At 40.1% G+C, this 20,479-nt stretch overlaps 1 protein-coding gene across 3 annotated transcripts in view; it reads left to right on the forward strand.

Moving 5' to 3' along the window:
• Window positions 1-20,479, forward strand: part of fbln2 (fibulin 2) — a 73,573-nt gene that overhangs the window by 15,452 nt on the left and 37,642 nt on the right. For all 3 annotated transcript variants that reach the window (XM_067505231.1, XM_067505232.1, XM_067505230.1), the window contains exon 3: window positions 18,768-18,891. In XM_067505231.1, the coding sequence (XP_067361332.1) occupies window positions 18,768-18,891 (124 nt within the window). The remainder of the gene's footprint in view (window positions 1-18,767; window positions 18,892-20,479) is intronic.

Consider the following 20,479-nt stretch of genomic DNA (forward strand, 5'->3'; position numbering starts at 1 on the left):
AGCGTGATAGAGTGGGCAGTCAGTTAAAGGAGGATAATTTATTTGTTGGGTAGCTGCTTCGCTATGCTCCCTGTCCCTGGACTTGTGTAGGTCAGGCTTGAAGTGTCTTTTCAAAGGTTAGCGTCAGAATAAATCAGAGTGGTGGACAGAGCTCAGATTACCATCCGTGACACACAGTATCCCTGCTGTAGACGCTTTGATACACATTTGAAACAAGATCACGCTAATCTTGATTTTGAAAATGTGCGCTCATGGTGTTGGTATGTTTGTTAATAAAATTAAAGGAATATATATATATATATATATATATATAATATATATTTAATTAGCAAATAGACTTACCAATAGTACTGCACATCAGCCTTCAATAATAAGAAATGATGATTGTTGAAACAATGGATCCAGGATCCAGCAGCAGACTTCTCATTATCTCCTTTGAACATCAATTTTGATTAAATTTATTGGTCCTTGGTAGCTAATTAAGTTAAGATGGCTACTATTTCTGGTGGAGCACAGAACACAGCGCTTTTACTGCATAACCCCCCTCCCATGACCCCCCTCTCATCTCTTCACAAAAGAACTGTCAAAAAATAAATAAAAAAGTTAACTTGTTCTAAACTTAATTCAATTCAACTTCAGTTCAACTTTATATATATAGCGACAATTAACAAACAGTGATCTCAAGGCACTTTACAGAAAAAAGTCAAGACTATAAAGCTGTATAGAAAAAAACCAACAATTCCCCCTTGAACAAGCCCTAAGCAACAATGGAATCAAATTCATTATTTTCCTTTAAATTCTTCAAACAATACCCCATAATGACAATGTTTAAGAAGGTTGTTTGAAATGCCTGCAAATGTATATAAAAAAAATACAATAAATTAAATTAAACAATTAAAATAAGTATAAGTATTAATAAGTATTTTCTGCCTTTGGTTAATACTTTGTTGAAGCACCTTTAGCACCAATTACACCCTTAAGTATTTTTAAATATGATGCTAGAAGCTTGTCACACCTATGTTTGGGCAGTTTCTCCCATTCTTCTTTACAGTATCTCTCAACCTTCATCAGGTTGGATGGGGAGCGTCAGTGCACAGCCGTTTTCAGATCTCTCCAGAGAAGTTCCATAGCGTTCAAGTCTGGGCTCTGGCTGGGCCACTCAGGGACATTCACAGAGTTGTCCTGTAGCCACCTCTTTGTTATCTTGGCTGTGTGCTTAGGGTCATTGTCCTGTTGAAAGATGTCTGAGTTCCAGAGCATTCTGGAACAGGTTTTCATCAAGGATCATCAAGGATGAAAACCCCTTGATCCTGACTAGTCTCCCAGTTCCTACAGCTGAAAAAGATCCCCACAGCATGATGCTGCCACCACCACGCTTCCCTGGTTTCCTCCAGACATGACACTTGGCAGTCAGGCCAAAGAGTTCAATCTTTGTTTCATCAGACCAGAAAATTTTGTTTCTCATGGTCTGAGAATCCTTTCGGAGGCCTGTCATGTGCCTTTTACTGAGGAGTGGCAAGGCAAAGGCCATGAATGGTCATATAGCTAAAGGCTCTGCTTCCCATTCTACATTTGGAAATTCTGAGAACCACAAGTAGGCCTACATTCTGACATCGAAGTGGTCTATTGGGATGATTTGATACTATGAGGTCTTTTAGATATGATGGAGCCTGACTGTTTAGAGCTTTATATGTAAGGAGCAGGGTTCTAAATTCTATTGTAGTATATATAGGAAGCCGATGGACTCCAGTGCCGCATTTTGGATTAATTGTAGGCAGGGAGTTACTGGGGGAGAGCACCAGAGCAAACAAGAAGGGGCTATGTACTTCCGTTTTTTGTGAAAAAGGTCTATTGAATCCCACTAAAAGATCCCTAACATGATTTTGACAGCTCTGTACATGATCGAGCTAAAAGACACGGACCAAAGCTAGAAGAGGCACAGTACAGGGTGCTGCTTACCTTGATCTGTGTTTCAACAGAAAGTTGTTGCCATAGGCACTGTGTAGTTACTGTGTAGTTACTGTGTACTTACTGTGTAGTTACTGTGTAGGTACTGTGTAGTTACTGTGTAGTTACTGTGTAGGTACTGTGTAGTTACTGTGTAGTTACTGTGTAGTTACTGTGTAGTTACTTTGTAGGTACTGTGTAGTTACTGTGTAGGTACTGTGTAGCTACTGTGTAGGTACTGCGTAGGTACTGCGTAGTGATGTACTCTATGTTGTGGTCTTAAATGCACATTCACAGAAATATGACCACACATGATGCAGCTGTGATTAGTCCACCTGGTCCTTCTGTCTCAGTGGGTTCAGAGGTCATACAGGCCATCTCTGACATCTCTTGTTTAAATATAATCAGCGGAGTTGGATAGAAACCCGACTAGAGGTTTACTTCTATAATCAAACCCAGAAGTTCTAATTTCACTTTGGCTTTCTATACATGCAACATGCTTTCATTTTTTGACATTTGTTTAATTTCACAAAAGAACCATCCTCCAAACTCTTGATACTATAACACCTACTGCCACTAACAGGCCTGCCATGCAGAGCTATAGCTGCTAAATTTTATTTGACAGTGGTGAGGGCAGATTAAGCAAACAGTCTTCCAATAGCATCTTGAATTTAACTATAGCAAAACAACAAATAGTGGAATAACACTGATTAACATTTCTCTTTCAGAAATATTTTGCATCAATGATTGCTGCTACGAGCATTTGGACAATGATAAGTGCCGACTAATCGTTCATACTTTTTGATTTGCCTGCAAGTTTAATTTTGGCAAATCTACTAAAAAGTTGTATAAGAAAATTATTTGTACGGTTTTAACAATTAGATACATAACTGAGGGAAGTAACTGACTATAAAATGGCAGATTTTGTTTTCCCTTAAGACTAGGCCCTGCTGGATTGGGTGTGCCTCATCATCCACTGAGTGTGATCCAGTTTTAAGATGCCTGTCAGTCCCCTGAGAAAAAAAAAAAAAAGCAATCAAAATGCCAGTCACACTCCCAGGCCCTGACAGATAGGGTGGTCATGGAATATGCTTCACACAATCTGGTCCATTCATGGCTGTCCATGTTGTTACACGGCAAGGAGACAAAAACAGTTTTCACATCATTATTTCCACAGAATCTCTTTTCTTTCCGTGAACAGAGCAGTTTCTCTTAGACATGTTTCAAAGCAGTCTGCATTTGTACAGTAAATGCAAAACAAAAGTTTCCATCTGTTCACCTAAAATCACATTGTGTTGTTTGGGATATCAAATAGCCAACCAATAAGATGTTGAAGGTTGGAAATATCTGCCTGATTGAATTAGTAACAGAAATCTCAGGGTATGTACAGAGAATAACAATTCAAACAGGAGCTAAATATTTTATATATTAGTGGTGTCCTGAGCCTGGTCCTGATACTGAACGGATCTTATTTTAATATGAGCTATTCTGATTCAGTACTTGTATTGAGCCATTCTACATTAAATGTTGATTAACAATGTTTATTTCACATTAACACAACAGCTGTACGGCATAAACAAATATGACGTAAATATCACAGACCCTGGTTCAAATTGCTTACAAGCTTAAATTGTTGAGGATATTATTAATATTTATTAAAAAACAAAAACTGATTCTACAACTGATATGACCGGATCCTCTAGAGTTGATGCATCCTTCTCCTGGATTTTCTAGAACTATGGAAACTTGGCTCTCTTGCAGTTGTACAGTTGTGTTACATAGAAGTATGTCCCCCAGACAATATTTGTTTGGCTTTAAACAAACAGCGGCTACAGTTTAACCAACAAATTACTTACGGATTTAATGTTGATTAGCGTAAACTCAGTCACTCTCCAGTTGTTACGTACATTTTCCCAGTCACACTCTCATTTTTATTTTTCTATGCAGCAGAAAGCTGTACTGCTGTGAAATGGGCTTTGGACTTGCAAACACAGATTCTTTTTTTAAAAAAATACTTTGATTGGCACCAAAATCAAGTGACCAGATAAAAACACCTCTAGTATATATTGATGGAATGCTGTAGCCAAGGTGTTGTTTCCTTATGATTTGCCTGCTTGTTAAGGGTCCCAGCACCCGCATTGTATTTCCAAGACGTCAGGTGGCTGCTTGGGTGAAATACATCCTGCTCTTTGCCAACATAATGTGTTTTGGAGATTTTCAGAGCACTAGGATTTCAACTGTTTTTACTTGAAAGGTTTGGGATTTCATTTCTGTCTACTATTGATTTCCAAGGTCAATAATGATTCATCAAGTGTGGGTTAAATGTTCTGACTATTGCAACTTGGATTTTATTTTCATACTGTAGCTCTGATTGGTTTTATTGGCTACATTTGCTCTCTATTCAAACATCAAAGTACATGATCTTAGTAGAAATCTAAGCTACTGAGCCTGTTTTGTTTGGTAAAACCAAAAGGGAGCATAACTTCAATGTCAGTTTCACATAGGAAGTGCACACAACTATAACAGCTGCTGTATGGAAGGACAGTAAAGCAACATGTTGGACTGCAAACTGTGGTGAAACTTTACTGGTAACATTTTGGGCCAAAGTCATTTTTCCTCTTCCCTAACCTTCAGGTTTGACCAAGCATTTTAAAATGTCAGCCTATAACTTGGTGATTGCATTTTTATTATATGGTGCTGAAGTCATTAATTCATATGTATGAGCATCAGCAATTTAATGCAATCACCCTTTTAGCATTTGCAATCTTTCAGTCTTGTAGCTGTATCCTATGGTGTTTAAAAAGCTCCAGAGTGCTCAGTTCTCTTTTTCCTGCTGTTGTTACAGACATGTCTGAACTCACTGTCACCCATCAAGTCTCTCGTAGAAAGCCTCTCACGCTGAGTCGTGACATTTAGCCTGCAAATGCCTAAGGCTCATGGGAAATGGTGTTTGTTAAAGGCCATTAAAAACCTAAATATTGCAAATATGCAACCTAGTTTCACTTTATTTCTCTATTACTGGTAGAAATTCTAAGCCATAGTTCTCCTCTAAGCAAGACCATAACTGTTATAGACCTATAATCTAAAAAAAACTGTATCCTAGAAACGCAAAGGGAAAATCTGGCCTGGCTTTTTATCAGTTCCTTCAGCAACAGATTCATTGGTTCTGCAATGTCTCATGTGAGTTTGCAAATAGGTCGGGCATGGCGACAGACAGATGTAGCGTTTGTTTATTTTTATTTTTTTTTGATGACAGTTAAACACTGCAATCGCTCTTAGAGGCAGTTTTCTTGGCTTCGCTCCATGTCATCAAGACAAACTTAACCCATCTAGAACTGTCTTGTCCCGGCGCCGTGCTGGCACCTGCAAAGTTTCTAATTACCAAAGAATTCTCACACTGAGGTCACCTTTAAAACTTTGCATACTGTAGGTCGATTTCTAGATTACGAAATTAAGCAAACAGAGGAGTCAAAGTCACTAAAGTCATATGCAGTATGTCCTTGGCTGTGCTGGCTGCAATTTAATCCAGCTCTGGTTTTACCAGCCAAATGCTTCCTCCAGCACCAGTGTTAATTAGGAGCATTCACATTGTGACTATTTCTCACTACCTTGGAATGACAATTGAATCAGTGTTGGTAGATGTAAGGGAGATGGGCACAATATTTTAATGGTTTTCATGCAGCAGCTATCAAAGTAATGGTCCATAACATTCATACACATGAAACTCTTTTTGGTCTGTATTTACATTTGCACAAGGTCAAACTTTGTCTTAAGAGCTGGGGCACATCAAGCTGATTGGTCACCAGCCAGCAATGGGCTGTCAGGGAGCATCAGTTGGTCTAGTCTTTGTGGTGTGTCCTACACTAGTCAGAGCCCCGTTGCAAACCTTTGATTTGTACTGTAGATTACAAAGTAAAAAAGTTCCTTAGCTGTTTAGCTCTGTGCTTTCTGTCCTTGCTTTTTTATGAGGATTGATCTCCAATTGTTTCTGGGACTTCATCATCTCACACAGATGTAAGAATCCTTCAGCAGAAACAGAATTGATAAATGCTTAAGTTAACACTTTAATTAAAGAGATAGACAGGTCAGCCAAAACATTAGAACCACTACTAGGTGAAGTGAATTACACAAATTATTTTATTACATTGGCATCTGTCAGTGGGTTGGACGTATTAAGCAGCAAATGAACAGTGTTGGTGTGTTTGAAGCAGCAAAATGAGCAAATGATCTCAGTAACTCTGACAATGACAAAATTCTTCTGGCTAGATGACTGGGTCAGGAGGTTCCAAGCCTGCAGAAATTGTGGGGTTTTGCAGTATGCAGTGGTCAGTGCCTACCAATAGTGTCCAAGGAAGGACAACCAGTGATGGTCATACACCTCATAAGAGCTATTGTAGCTCAATCTGGTGAAAATGTAATGTTTGCTTTGATCAATATCTTGTCAGAACACACAGTGTATTGAAACTTTTTTTGTCTCTGAATAAATTAATTGTTAGAGTGAATGGGCAGAAAAGATTTTTGAAATAAAGAAAAAATCTCTATAGATCAGGACATTTTTGGCGCTTCTCACTTTCTTTGCATTTTATAATAACTTCAGTTGTGGGTTACAGTCTGTCAGCTACAGGCCAGGGGTCTGTGGGATGATGGATGGTTTTGAACTTTAAAAGCACAACTTGAAGAACACATATTTGATTCACTAAGATTCAACTTTTTAGATTTCAGAAAGCACTGGAGTTGTCAATATTGGTCAAAAATGATATGCTTAATAGTTCTATTATATATACGGGATAAGCCGAAAGGACAAAAAAAATATATATATAGTAGGATATTTATTTTTATTGCATTGTGTCCATAAGAGGGCAAAGCAAGACAAGGTGAAAGCTCAATGGCTTTTGGCTTGTCCCTTTAGGGGTCGCCGTAGCAACACGTTCCACACGTTGCTTTAGCATGAGATTTTACACTGAATACCTTTCCTGCCAAAAGCCTCTCATTTTGGCCAGGCTCAGGACTGGTGATGGGAACTTGCCTTCTGCATCCCAACCCAATGCTCCACCACTTAGCCACCAGGCCTCTGAGACAAGAGGAGATTACTTGTATATTACAGACATACCAACACATTACAAAACAAAAAAACAAAACAAAAAAAAACCCTAAGTTACTGAATAAAAAGTTCAGCTCAGGTGCAAGCTTTGTCATGGAAAAACAAAAAAACAGGTTGGGTCTAAATGTTGGTGAAATAATTGAAGGAACTGAAATGTGTGACCATTACTTTTTCATTTTAGAGGTTATAGAATAGACACTTTCTATAAAGTGAGTTGTGCTGTGATGAAGTGAAAATTGAAATAATAATCAAATTGCTGCATATTTTGAAATGTGTCCTCTGATTGCAAGTTCTGGCTTTACCTCCGAAGTTCACCAGCTTACTGACCAAAATCGTTTTTAGATTTCTTATAGTGACGGCTCGTATCAGGCCAAAAAAAAGCTCAAATAATAAAGATTCACAATTCAAAGAAATTATTAATACTTTCAGAGGGAGATTGCTTTGCCTTGTAACAGCTGCTCTCTGCTCTTAAGAAACATCAAGGGCACAAAAACCTGCACATTGTGAAGGGTAAAAATGTGGACTACTACAAATTATAGCCTCTGACCCCTAAAGGTACAATAATGTCACTTTTTTACTGAGAGTAAAGGCTCCTGCAGTACTACTGCTTTTATACAATATTAACTTTCACAATTAAATATGTTTCATATAATATATGTTCACAATTATATTATGTTCTTGTTAGGTTTAGGATGCTCCACAGATCAGTTAACCTTTCCAACTAGTTGCATATTTCTGCACTGACAGCAGACCAGGCTATACCTTAAAGACACAACCACAGTCATCAGTCAGGTTGTTGTAATCTGCTTTGATTGGCTTCCAATCTACTTTCAGACTGGACCCAGAGGTAACAATATATCAAAACACTGCAAACAAATAATTAGATCAAGTCATTTGACCAACAGATCATAAATGAAAACAACTCTAAATAATTAATTCCTGAATGTTGTGCAGGTTCTTATTTCCACGGGCACCAAATACCAGAGGGTTCTCTCAGAGAATTGTCCAGGTTAGCTTTATTTGGATGGAACAATACAGTCTCCTTTGGAAACCATGAATAATTGTAAATGCAAGACTCAAAGCTATAAGTTTTTCATTTCCACACTGAGCAAGTAATATCTCTGAATGATTGGACAGTAGTGGTAGTTGATACATTTATTTCAGAATATCTTCGGTGATGGTTTACAAAGTGAATCTATTGGCCTGAATATTGAGACTTCAGTTTGAGTTGAGCCAGGTTAAAATCCACACCATAGCTCGGTCATTCCACAGCAACAGGGCAGAGAACAATAAAGAGGGGGGGAGGGGGGTCCATCTACTATATTGCAAAGTCTGTTGTCCAGTGAGCTTTAGCTGCTGCTTCTGAGTTACAGTTTTTTCACAGGAGTCTGTAGAATTAGTTGATCAAGATCAAGCTATTGAAGTCAAGAGGTCAAGAGGAAAACCTTTATAAATGAGGTCATTGAGGCTTAGCAGCAGGAACAAATCATCAGAATCTCTAGTGTTGCAGACAGCATTGAGTTGACCAAGGTTGAGTGTCAGTAGCTAAAAGGCACAATGACAGCTGTTTACAAAGCTCCATCTGAAGATCTGCCCCAAGGCACAGTAGACAGCAACTCGGGTGTTTTGCATCTGCATCGTGTCCAATCAGCTGATAAGTACAAGATCTTATGCTAAGTTTTCTTGGTTTTAAAAGCAGCTGTACATGTGGTGGGCAGGTTCTATTAGACTGGGCCCCAGTATGAGCATTAACAGTTGTTCCATTCTCCATCTGCTGCTAATACCACTGTGATAAAAAGCCACACCTCTGTCAGCCAACCTGCCTTATAGCTCTGACATTTTCTTCCCAGGTCTCAATGGAATGAAGCCTAGCTCTTCATTTTTTCTTTTTACTGTAATTGTTTCTATATCAAACAATGAAAAGAGTGTCTCTTAAGTAATCTGCATTAAATCCGACTGACACAGATATGGTAAATAATGAATGATATTTCTTCTCATCCCGTTATAATTGTTGCATAAATCTCAACGTGATGGCTTTCTTTTACATATCTTAAGTGGATTTGTGAAAGCTTTCACCTCGAAGTGTGCTATCTTAGTTCTCAGCTGCTGTCACAGCCATTTTGCTCATGGGGCTCATCGACAGGAACCAAATGCTCTAAATAAAAGCTGTTGATAATGTAGAGTGGGTGCTTCATCTGTCACCAAGGCCGTTCTCTTTATCTCTGGGAGATAGCTGGGTCATGAGCGCTGGCTGCCTACTTTTGTTATGACCCCAGTCACGCTGGTTTCTGCCAGCAGTAAAGTGGAGCATCAGGCTTTTAATCATGCCAACACTGAATGTGTTTCTGTGTTTGTAGGAAACTCAAGAACAAAAAAAAGATCTTCGTTTATTCTTGAAGCCTAGTGTAGGCAATTAGGGGAATGACGAAATGTGATTTTTGCAACTAATCATGGCAACAAGCTCCCTTGCAATAACATAGTGCAAAAAAGTTGGAGGTTGGAGCTGAAGAGCCATATCATGGTGTTCTGCCAAAATTCACATGAACAAAATAAATGTGTTTGCATAGATTTTTACAAACATAGAGCTCAAATATGATGAAAGTGAGTAGCAATAGCAATAATGTTTGAATTGAAAAAGACTAATTTGACTTTTATTACACCAGTCATTGGGATTTTGAGTCATTAACCCAAAGTTATTGTTCAGTAGGTGGCCTCCTAGCTTCCAGTCATGTGATAGAGAGACAGTGTCCAGTGTTGTAGTACTACTTTTAGACCACACCTGTGGCAAGGTCACTAAATTTCCTGAGCATTTACTTTGATTGGATGTATAACGTCCTGCTTCAACCAATTACTTCCCTTAATTCTAATAGGAAACTCTTGTCTGTCACCCTCCCCACCCGCCTTATTTGCTTAAAGTCCACAAGCTTTAATATACTGTATGTTGAGTATTTGCAGTCTTCTCTGCCCTTTAAAAGTTGAATATTTGGCATCCTTTATACCAATTTCTAGATTTAGATTGGTAGTTCGAAAATCGCACACGAGTTACAGAAAAAAACAAAAACACTGAAGATTTGAGTATTGAATAATTGATTGAAACAAAGGAAGACAAGATTCACCGAGAAATGTATGAAGCTGGAGCTCATTTGTTTACAGTTGGGAACAGCTGACTGGGCTGCTGCAGATCGGCACCGTAAATGTAACTTTCTTTCTGACTTTAAACATTCTAAATGAAATAAGAAGGAAAACAGAAGGAAAACAGCGTGCGGTCATAGAACTGCTAAAAAACGGAGGGGTGGGAAAGAAAACAGGTGAGCAAGGGTGAAAACATTGAAACCGCATCTCCCATCTTTCATTATGGGCAATGTGAGGTGTCTGGAGAACAAGGTGGATAAGTTGACTGCACCGGTGAGGAGGGAAAATATCTTTGGAGAGGGTGGACCACGTAGTTTCACGGTCACATGGCTGCAGGACAGTATGCCTGACACATGCATCTCCGCACATGACGCATGTGACGTCACACACTCGGTCGCAGCCAGACGCCAGACCTGACATCCTGACGCCGTCTTTATGATCTCCGGTGACTTTAATCATGCAACCCTCTAAGAGACCCTCCCCACCTTCACACAGTTTGTTGATTGACACGCCAGGGGGGGAAGGACACTAGACCTGATGTACTAAAATGTTAAAGAGGCCTACAGCTCGTCTGCCCTTCCCCCCAAGGCAGGTCTGTCCACAACCTGATCCACCTACTACTTGTGTACAAGCTTGTGCTTCAAAGGCAGCCCCCCAACACCAAAACAGTGAAAGGATTGTCTGAGGGGGGCACAAATCCCCTGCAGGGATGTTTTAAGGCCACGGATTTGAAAAAACTCTGAGACACATGGTGAGGACATTGATAGACTGACAAACTACCTTACAAATAACCTCAACTTCTGTGTCGACATCTGTGTACCAACAAAAACTGCCTGCTGTTTCCCAAATAAGAAGCAATGGGTCACCAAAGACATTAAAATAATCCTGAATAAGAAGAAGGCAAAGTTCAGGTCGGGTGACAGAGAGGCAGTGAGGGAGGTCAAGTGACGGCAGTTGGTGAAGATCAAAAAGGGGAAGGATGCCAGAGTAGTAGGGAGTGCCATGAAAAGCATCACTGGATATAAGCCCAGCAGCCAGACACCATTCCTGTCTCTGCAGCAAGGACCATCTCAGCAGAACAGGTAAGGATAGAGCTATGCAGGTTTTGCCCAACAAAGGCTGCAGGTCCTTATAGCCAGTACCGAAAGTGGCCAGTGTCCCCAGCAACTACAGACCAGTGGCTCTAACCTCCCACATCATGAAAATGTTGCAAAGACTGGTCCTGGACTACCAATGTCCCCTGGTGAAACCATCTCTGGATACCCTCCAGTTTGCTTATCGGCCTCAGCTGGGGGTGGAGGATGCCCTCATCCACCTTCTACACCCCATCTACACCCACCTGGACAAGCCTAGGGGGACTGTAAGGATTATGTTTTTTGACTTCTACAGTGGTGTTAACACAATCCAGCCTGTCCTGCTGGGGGAGAAATTAAAGAGCACGCTCCCCCATGGTTGCCCGGATTTTAGACTACCTCACTGACCGACCCCAGTACGTCCGTCTGCAGAACTGTGTGACCTGCAGCACAGGTGCTCCCCATGGGACAGTTCTATCCCCCTTTCTTTTCACTCTGTGTACCTCTGACTTCAGGTACAACTCAGGGTCCTGCCACCTTAAAAAACATTTTCTGATGAATCTGCGGTTGTTGGATGTATCATGGAGTATTGATCAGTGGTGGACAGTTTTGTTAACTTGTGTGAGCACAATCATGTCCAGCTCAACTTTCAGTAAAACAAATGAACTGTTGGACTTCAGGAAGTCAGGGACTCCTGTCAATCCTCTGGAAGTAGTTCTGGAAGTAGTTCTGTAAAAAGGAGGGGGGCTGAATGGTCCAACTGGACAATTTGGATTTGGATTTATTTATTGTTTTGGTTTGCTGGATGTTCTTTTCCTTTCTTTTCTACAGCAGCTGTAACAAGGCAACACAATTTCACCATGGGATCAGTAAAATCTTGAATCTTGATACACTAAGGTCTTGGTCTTGACTTGGCCTCGGTTAAGGTGGTCTAATGGCTGCACTAAGTATAACAGAAGCAGGTAACTGTTGATCCAGAGAGTAAAAATCAAATCTCATAAATATATAATTTATATTTCTCTTAATAATTCTTAGTAGGGTTTGAATTGTTATTGTTATGACATTTATAAATAAAAACGTGTTGTTTATTTGGTGTAAGTATAATGCAAAAACCCAGTGACAGTGAGGACTTAAGGATAAGGGAGAACAATTCATTTCCAACCTTGAATCATCTTATCAAACTTTCCCTAAATCTCACCTGGATGTGTTTGGGCCTAAACAATTATGGTCTTTGTGGTAAGTCTACAAAGTTTCATGTTTATTTTGTACCACGGTGACAAAAGGACATAATAACAACCTACAGAACATACTAGGAAGTAGCTCAGTGAAGCATAACTATGAGCTGATAACAAGTGGTAGCATTACATTACATTACATTATCCTGGATATGACAGATGACATGAGCAGTGGTTCTTTCTCCAGCATTAGGCCATTTTAAAACTGTTTAAAACACCAAGTGTTTCCTTTCAGCTCTGGTATATTCATTGGTGGGACTTGGCTAAATAAAACCAAAACCTCAAACAGAAAGTCCCTTGTTGCAGTTGCTGCTTTACCCAAATGATAATCCAACCTTCCAGTATGTTAAGCCAGTTTCACCCAACAAATGTTTCTCACTTCATCCTGTCTACTTTCTTTCTCATCTTCTGCAGTATAAAGATACTTTAACAAATGGCAGGCGCTATTACCCCTTCGCCGTGTCATACCAGGGGCCTGAAGTCTACATTTTCTTCAGGATGTGCCAGGATACATGTCCATGTAATGATGAACTGCTTCTTTTTTTTCCATTCAAAATTGATTTATTTTTAACTTTGGGACCAAAACTCCACAGTGCTGCTGCTATGACTGGCAAAATGTAAGGGGTTGACTTAAAAGTCTTGGGTTTTGTTGCCAGGGGTGCAGCTCTTTTAAACTCTGCTGTCAAGGCCATGTCTGGCCTAGAGCTAAGATATTATCCAGACTGCTGTTCGTGGCGGATTCCTACCAGAATGATCTTTCCTGGTGCTGGCAGCAATGAGCATAACGAAGTATGACAGCGTGAGGATGTTTCAGAATATAAAGGAAATAACTAATTTCTCACTTTTTGTGTGAATACAGTCAGTTTATGAACTATGCCAACATGTTGGTGAATGTTGGTGGCATTTATAACGAGTTCCATATTTGCACTGCATGCTTCTCAAAAAGTGAAACTCATTTTGAGGCCAAATTTGGATCATGGAGTCCGATTTTGTGCTTGAGCCACCCTGCGGGCTTATATTCGGAGGAAAACAGCAGCAGACATTTCTCACGAGGCAGCCAGTGCTGGACCCAGGGGGTGCCGCTGTTGATGGTTGTCGAAAGCTGATAGATTGCCAGACATGAAAAGAGCTGAGTGGTGGTGGGAGGCCGGATGGGCACGCTGGGCATTGCAGGAGATTAGCATTTCTAGACAAAGAGGAATAATTGTTAAGATCAACAACAAAGTAGCTGCTAGTGCTATTGTGTCAGAAACAAGAGGCAAAAGGTGAGTGGAAAACACTTTGAACAAAGATGCATTGGTGAACTTACAGGTCTTACACACATTTCAGGGACAACCTAGAGTTGGTGTAATGACAGTCCTTTCAAGTTACAGTCCAGCAGTCCATTGTTTTTCCATTGTTTTACAAATGAGGCCCTCTGGGACAGGGTGGGAAGAAAGGCAGAGAAGAAATGGAGATGATGCATGTCACTATGAACCTCAACAATGTCTGGGCCTTACAAGAGTGTGACAAAGAAAAAGGCTGCTGGTCACAGTTGTTTACCACATGACACAGCCAGTAAATCGGTGTATTGTTGTCTCACGTGGACTTTCTATCTGCACAGAGTTTTTATGCCTTTATGAGTCGTTTGTGTAACAGCTGGATATTCCCCTTTTATATCTCTGTAAGGACAATGTAGATTAACTTATTTGTGGCTTTACTTGACCTCCACAGAGTATACATGGACCCTCATGGACTTGGTAACAAACCTTACATTACAGTCACCCTAGTGGACACTAACAGAATGAATGAATGAATCGGCCTTTTTCCAACTTCTATTCACATTAGAGTTTCTTTTATTAGCGTATCAAGATGCAGGTACAGTCAGTGAGCCAAGGGAGGCCATTCCACTTTTTGTGTAGCTGTAGAATAAAGATAATTTATCAGGCTTCAGTGGTGGTATTTTATACAAGCTTACTTGCAAACATGGACACAGTTTTACCTCAGGCGTCTTTGAACACTAGAGGATATTCCTGACAGCTGAATTGGAGACACTGTATAATTTTGACATCCTCCTCACATTGTTTTGGAAAAAGTCATTTCTGCTCTGCATGGTTTATTTGTTTAGGAGTCATACTGATGAATGAGCGTTGCCTTGTGTTTCGGGGTGAGAAAAGCTTGTTAGTGTTTCCGAGCAGTTTGGGAGCTGAGGCTGTTAGCATCCTCACATTGTTTTAAACCATTACCCCACGCTGTCCTGCTCGTATTATTACAAAGTAAAAATGTCACTCACTGAACGCCCCGAGTGCCTCGTGGGTCCATTCATACTGGCTGCACAAATAAACACATAGAAACATAAAAGCACTCAGAGGCGCAAGAGATAGAATCCATCATGTTTTTTCTCTGCGAAAGTTCAACGGGAACATTGAGGCTTTTTTGTTTTCTAAAAACATGTGTTAGAGACAGTGTTTTTTGACTTTTTCCTGCCAGGATGTTCACTTTGTATTTCTACTGTATTTCTCAACTTGAATTCCACTTTATGCGTTTTGACTAGCATTGGATTTTATTAGTCAGTAAATAAATGGTAGATCTTTAAATTCCAGCTTTCAGTTACAGGAGGTTTAAGGGTTATCTTGCTATTGTATGGAATTAAAGCAGATTGCAGTGGTTTGGTCGATAACATACAACCCACTGGCCATTATTTTAGTAAATGGTAAATATTACAGTCACCAGAGTTGCATTTTTTGACATTGGTTAAAGTCAAAATCTTCGGGGGATGGTGGTCGGGGTGGATGGGTGGGAATTAGACTAGACTATACCTTTTTTATTTGTTATTTCACTATAAGGGGTACAACATAATTATAGATACTCTGCCCAACAACAGTGCACTATAAGACATTTTAACAAAATTTAATGGCAAACAACATTAAAAATGAGAACAGGTGCTACTGCCAGCGAGGCCAGTTTAGCAAGTGGGAAGCAGACTTTTTAAACTTCAGGAAGCCCATGATGGACCAATTAGGTGCTGGCACTGCCCCCCAGTCCAGCCAATCAGACAGAGCATCTATAACTCAGATATACAAATTCACTCAAAGAAAGAGCCGTCACTCAAAAACACTCACACGAAACACACTTCAAAAAGCATGAAATTAAAAGGTAGAACATCACCTCCCTGTATAGCCACAGACCAGTCAGAGTGGCCATACTGACCCCTGTCACTTGCAACCTTAATACCACCTGTGTTTTATACGTTTCCGCTGATCTGTGGTTTTTGGGGGGAGCTGTGCACCAGCGTGATTAATCAGCAAATCAATATTCCATCCCCTCATTAGCACAAAGTGCAGCTGGACGTCTCTGACTTTGAACATTAACTATGCCACATGCTGCACTTGGGGCCTGGATGTTGTCATTTATTCTCAGTCGGTGCAGACGTGTCTGACTTGTCTCAGTGTGGTGTGAGACAGGTCTGCATTTGGCCGGTCAAAGTATGATGATGATGAGCAGTGTGAGGCCCGGCTAATCAGCCCAGAGAAACCCCATGGGAGCTCCTTCTGTAGATGGATGCGTCTTATTTTTCATTCATGTGTTACTTAACAGTCCAGTTTGGAGGAGAGGCTGTGCTGCCATTCTGGAAGCAATGCTGACTCTTCCAACAACAGGTTATTTACAGCAGTGGCGCCTATGTGCTATAAATACATTTACTTGTTTTTCAGGGAATTAGCAGTCTGCTCATGTGTGTTGAGCTGCATCTGACCCTGTGGCTGAACCTCATGTTTGGCCCTTGGCAAACACTCCCTGAACATGCTTCAGATAACAGTGGGAAATTACACTGCTTCCAACTTTCCCATTTAGTGGCAGTTTGAACACGTGACATTTGTGCAGTTTTCACCTCAGACAAAGTGCCACACTTCTTTTTCCTCAACCCAGCTGGGATAGTGCTTTTGCTTCTTGAAACCATCCAATAGATCTGTGAGCTGTAAACCAGCAGAGATGTTACTTAGAGCTGCTGCATTAATCAAAGGAAACATAACTGAAATGTTACCTTATTGCTAGTTGGCGTCAGAAACAGTGTAATTGTAATGTTTGGGGGTAAAATAGAATTGCTAAAAAGTTGTTTTCTTTTCTTTTTTTCTTCAAATGTGACACTTTTTTTAAGACAGGGCTTATAAATTATGCACACCAAGTTGCAGGCAGCCTTTGTTTTAAACATTTGTACTTAGCTTTTAAAGGAGTTGGACGTGAAACTAAATGCAGCCAAGTGAAATAAAGAGTTTAAAAGTGAAGCTCACAGTAGAGCTACTTAAGGCATTCTTCTTTTGTTTCTTTTCTTTTTTTTTTTATCTGAATGTTCGCTGTGCAGTATGGGATTAGCATAGTTTAGACTATTACACGAGGTGAAAACAGAGGAAAGTGTGTTATATCAAGGAAATAATTCCCAGAGGAAAGTGTTGAATCTGATCAAAATGCTTTATTTGCGACAATGTGGAGCAAATTCTGATCCGTTTAAACCATAAAGCTTCATCTTTTTAGAGTGGAATGAGTATGTGTAATGTTTTAATAACTGGATGATTTTATGACACAGAACCAAATGGAAGCTATTGATTTTTTTGTTGTTTTGTTTTGTTTTGTTTTTCCTGTTTTTTATTGACATAAATTAGGTTCATGTCAAGTTCAGTTATAAAACAAAGCTTCATTTTACACATTCATTTTACAAGTGTGAATATATGAAATATGCAAATGGCCAACTGAGGTTTATTGAGCTGAAAAACAAAATCCTTTTCTCTGGGTCTTTTCTGCAAAGGCCCAGAGTGAAACGTAGTGTGTGGCTGTGTACAGCTGTGTATGAATTGTATTGTATATGTTAGAGCATTCAGCTTTTGGTTTGATGTGGAGACAATGGGGAGGCTGACAAGGTCTTGGAGCACTCTAGTACCAAACAGCAGTGTGTTTAAGCCCCACACAAAGCAGCCCTGCTCGCTTTTACCCCATCAGTGGGAGGCGGATTTAAGTCTCTATGGGACCTGCAGAGTAGTGAAGAATGTCACTGATCACTGATGTTTGCCACGTCAGCTTCCTCTTGACGTATGAACGTTTATTCAACTCAGCTCATTAGAAGCAACGAACATTTTTTTTTTTCTTCCTGATTTTAGTATCAACCCCAATGTGAGGTTAGGAAATTTGAAATGTAGCCACTGAATTACAGGGATTTAATGGGTTCCTGGCTAAGCTTGTTTTAGGCTCATTTCCCTCAGCTGGTGACATTGAAATGATGCAGGTTTTCCCTTTGAATAAGTGAATGGATGAGTAGAGATGATATTGAAGAGAAACAATTTAACTGTGGTCTTTTACTGACTGAGAAACTAAAAGATGACAACTGATGTAATTCACATTAATAAAGCTTCCTAACATCACATTAACTTTTCAATATTAGCTTCACAGTGATGCTTGATCAACTTTGTGTGAGCGAATAAAATACTCTGGCCGCATGAGATATCCCAATCCAGACATTCATTAAAATATAAATACTCCACTTTGCCATTAGTTTAATTTGTTAAATGTATATAAATGGGGTAAAACTTATTTATAGTATAATGTGGTGAAGAATTACACACTCACACAAACAACCTCAATAATGAACTAAAGTACAATTATTCATTTCTGAAAATACAATTCATGGCTCCTTTACCTTTGACTATAAAGCCTGTGATGAGAACTGTTTGATAGATTTCCAAGAAACCGCTTACTTTGTAAAAATGTCTGTGATCTGTTGACTCTTTGTGTACATATTCTTCCATTCTAAAAATCCAACATGTGCACAAAAAAGGAAAAAAGGAAATTCTCATTAACTAAACTAAGGTGGTGAGCATATTAAACATAACACATCACTCTTTATACTGATGATTCAACCAGAATATCTTAAGGTCAATAAGCCTTGGAAGTGCTCCTTCACCCTAACCCGGAAGACTGCCATACTACTTGTGAAAGCTAAATACTTTATAACAGTAAATTCCCCCAGACAAGAGTAAAAAGTTTCCAATCATAAAAGGGGCTACTGTATTCTGGTAACGTGACTACACCTTCTTAGTCAGCTTCAGAATTCAGCAAGGCGCCTTCAAGGCCTAGTGCAGTCTACCATATGCTTCTGTCTGGCTGCTCACTTAATTCCCTGCACCGCTCATAAGTCTGTCTGTTCCTTTACAGCGTAGCTGTGCACACATGGAGGATTTACTGCACAACTCTTTTTATTCCATCCGTTTTTGTCTGATTATGTATGCATATCTATGTGTCTCTGGGCTGCAGCTCCAGGTGTGTCTGCTGAAGACCTGTTGCCGAGCTGTTGTACTGCTGGTATGAACTGGGCCACAGAGAAGCACCACTGCAACCACATGCCTCTGCTGGACAATGAGAGGAACTCTATATGCAGGTAAGTGGATTAGGTACCAGAATATATTGTAGTTTACTTATACAACCTTTTAACAACTTTGGAGGAAAAATAACGTCGTTTCTTGGATGAAACATCAAGCCTTTCCAGGATGCACCCCACCTTACACACAATGACAGCTAGGATTAGCTTCAGCCTTCCCACAGTCTATACCAGGAAAAATAGTTTCAGTAACAGATGGATGAAACACCAGTAGATGGAGCGAAATCCCTCTAATTTAGACTTGTTGTGATGGATTTGTTTACTTCTTCACTGATTCTTCAATCATTAGTAAATGGCTCACTGGGTGAAGGGACTGTACCTTACTCACTTACTGTACCTGCCTCCTTCCAACACACACTTATCCTACCAGGCAGCCAACCTATTTATAAAGACCGAAACAACAAACGTGCTGCACATTTAGTTACTGAAACCACGGACTCACACACAGAGGAGCTAGCGTTCAATGCTTGAGAACATCTAAAGTAACTTTGTGAAATTGGAAAAATAAGAGATCAGGTTTGGCTTCAGACTGTTTTTGCAGATTTTAGTCTGCTGGGATTGAATGCATGCACTGACAAGTATGTGATGTGGAAGGCAAAAGTCGGAGTTTGCTTGTTTAATGGAAGATAACAGCTGATGCTGGTTCAGCAGTGACGGCTTGGTGGCTTTAGTTCATCATGGAAAAAACATCTTTGACAGGTACCACCACATTTCACCAAACCAAAGAGGACATCACCTAAAGTATCTGTTATACAATATTCACTGGGTATCTGTCACTTTTGAAATAGATGCATCTGTCCATCAATCCATCAATTATCTGTCACCATTTATCCTGTTAGGGTCACTGGGGAGCTGGAGCCTGGACAGGTCGCCAGTCTATCTCAGGGCCACAGAGCGACATACACAGACAAAAAACCATTCACACCTTCAGGCAATTTTAGATTCAATACTTAACCTAACATGCATGTTTTTGAACTGTGGGAGGAAACTGGAGTGACTGGAAGAAACCGGCACTCGCATGGGAAGAACTCTGGAGGATATAACTGGGTTCCCCAGGCACTTAATTGAGACTGAAGAAGCTGCTTTGATAAGTAGTGAAAGGTTTCTGACCAAGAAAAAAGAAGTCCAGTTGACATTATTCAATCTTCAGATCGCTTCCTGTCCTTTGCACCAGATGAGTCCACTATCTGGTCACATACACTATTTCTGTCAGTATCTCTGACATCTCTACTTGGATAAGACAAAGGCATCTTCATCCCAACCTCTCCAACACAAACGTTCTAGTTTTCCCAGACAGATGTAAAATACAACACACCATCATAAGGTATTCAGTGACTGTCTGCCAGAAATCTGGGTGTCATTACTGATGACCGACCACATCCCCTCTGTCTCTAGGACATGCAGATTTGCCCTCTACATCATCTGAGAGATCAAATCCTACCTTTCTGATTATGCAACCCAAGTCATTGTGTGGGCACTGTTCACAATCAAACCACTCCAGATGATCCAAAATGCAGCAGAATATTCTGTTTTTAATCAGCCCGAAAAGGACACATATCACATCAGTCTTCAGATCTCTGCACTGGTT

This window comes from Channa argus, chromosome 5, assembly GCF_033026475.1.
Source record: "Channa argus isolate prfri chromosome 5, Channa argus male v1.0, whole genome shotgun sequence".
Taxonomy (NCBI): domain Eukaryota; kingdom Metazoa; phylum Chordata; class Actinopteri; order Anabantiformes; family Channidae; genus Channa; species Channa argus.